The sequence below is a fragment of the Sus scrofa genome, chromosome 1, assembly GCF_054392235.1.
Source record: "Sus scrofa isolate SSC_HxYL_T2T_F1_AM1 chromosome 1, Sscrofa_HxYL_maternal_Yorkshire_Landrace_v2.0, whole genome shotgun sequence".
NCBI lineage: Eukaryota > Metazoa > Chordata > Mammalia > Artiodactyla > Suidae > Sus > Sus scrofa.
Genome location: NC_139383.1, coordinates 99,893,843 through 99,895,659, shown reverse-complemented (window position 1 = coordinate 99,895,659; position 1,817 = coordinate 99,893,843). Strand labels below are relative to the sequence as shown.

At 36.9% G+C, this 1,817-nt stretch overlaps 1 protein-coding gene across 1 annotated transcript; it reads right to left on the bottom strand.

The window, feature by feature from the left end:
- Positions 1 to 546: 546 nt before the first annotated feature.
- Positions 547 to 1,518, bottom strand: LOC146406198 (olfactory receptor 8K3-like; the record flags this gene model as incomplete). The annotated part of the gene is made up of 1 exon (XM_085013244.1): positions 547 to 1,518. A coding segment is annotated over one exon (972 nt), but the record flags the coding sequence as incomplete, so codon positions are not given.
- Between the last annotated feature and the right edge of the window lie 299 nt (positions 1,519 to 1,817).

Genomic DNA, 1,817 nt, shown 5'->3' with positions numbered 1-1,817 from the left:
TGGACTTTTTTTGTATCTATTTGATCATGCCCAATTGCATTATCATAATGTTCAATATCATACTTTAGAGCCCAATATTTATTTGCCTATTGTCTGTACTTTCTGTTAGTCTTAGAAAGAGAGGAATTTTGGTTGTTAAACTCAATAATATATGTTTATTTCCTTGAATGAATCCATTTACATAATATATATCAGGCAGTTTTTTATGCCTTTCACTGTGCTAGAAGACATAGATGAAATTGTGAATGTAATAAGCAGAGTCTCTGGCTTTATGGAAATAAATGTTTATTGCAGAAGACATAAAAACTGGGTACTTTCGACTGCATGTGGGAATGACACCTAATTTGTACCTGAAAGTAAATACGTTAACATCTGAAGTATGAGGTTGAATTAGCAATCTGTCAGTGATCAATTTTAGCTTGAAAATAATGGATATATTTCTTTGTTTCATTGTTAATGTCACATTGATTTTTATCCATCCCATGAAGATGTACAAGGCTAAAACAATGTTAGTTATAATAACCTTGGAAAATATGGTATTGATCGTTAGTATATCCTACAGTGAATTTTAAGCAGAACATTTGCACACATATTCCAAGTTCTGCATACAGCATTTTTCACCTCTTTTTTTCTTAAACTGTAGATCACAGGATTCAGCATGGGTATTACAAGAGTATAAAATAAAGAGGCCACTTTATCAGTATCAAAGGACTCACTGGATTTGGGCTGCACATACATAAAGAAGAGAGTCCCATAGAATACAGGTATCACTGTCAGGTGAGAGCCAAAGGTGGAGAGAGCCTTGTTCCTGCTTTCTGCAGAGTTCATCCTAAGGATGATGACAAGGATCAGAGTGTAGAACACAACGACTATCAAAAGAGAGGACACCAGATTAAAAGTAGAAAACATCAGAATTATCAGTCGAATTTCCTGTGTGTCTGAGCATAGCAAAGCTATCAAGGACAGACTGCTGCAGTAGAAATGCCTAATGACATTAGAGTCACAGAACAATGAAGTTAAAATTTTTAGGATGGTCAGAGAAGACAAAATGACACTATAGTTATAAGGGATCACCACTAGTACACAACACAACCTTGGTGACATTATGACAGTGTAGAGCAGAGGGTGACCAATGGCCACGTAGCGGTCATAGGCCATTGCCGACAGAATGAAAAGTTCACTGATAAAGAACATGATGAAAAAAGCCAGCTGTGTGGCACAAAAATAATAGGGGATTTTATTTTCATCCACAACAAAACTTACTAACATCTTGGGTCCACAACTAACAGTTGTGGAATAACCAAAATCTGTAAGAGACAGGTGTCTGAGAAAGAAGTACATGGGCGTTTGGAGGCTGGCATCCACCTTGGTGAGGATGACCATGCCCAAATTGCCCACCCCTGAGATCACAGAGATGAGCAGGAACAGCCCAAATAATGGATCCTGCAGCTCAGGGTGGTCTGTTTTTCCCATGAGGATGAATTCGCTCAGCACCGTTCCATTGTGTTTTACCACCAAGATTTATAAGGAAACCTGGTTAAAGATATCAGCATAGTCAATAGCATCATGTATAAAATCAGCTGACAAAAATATGCAAATCTAAATATATTTTTAAGCACAATGAAAAAAATTCACCATCTCCTGTAAATAAAAAATAAAAATATACAAATAAAAAAGAGAGATAAAAATATATTTGGGAAAGAGAAAGAGTTGTAGCTTTCCCCTGGGGGAGATTAATCCCCTAAAGAGTATTCAATAATGTTTGGAGGTATTTTGGTGGTCACCTCTGGAGGTGGTTAGAGTCCAGTGAGGCTGGT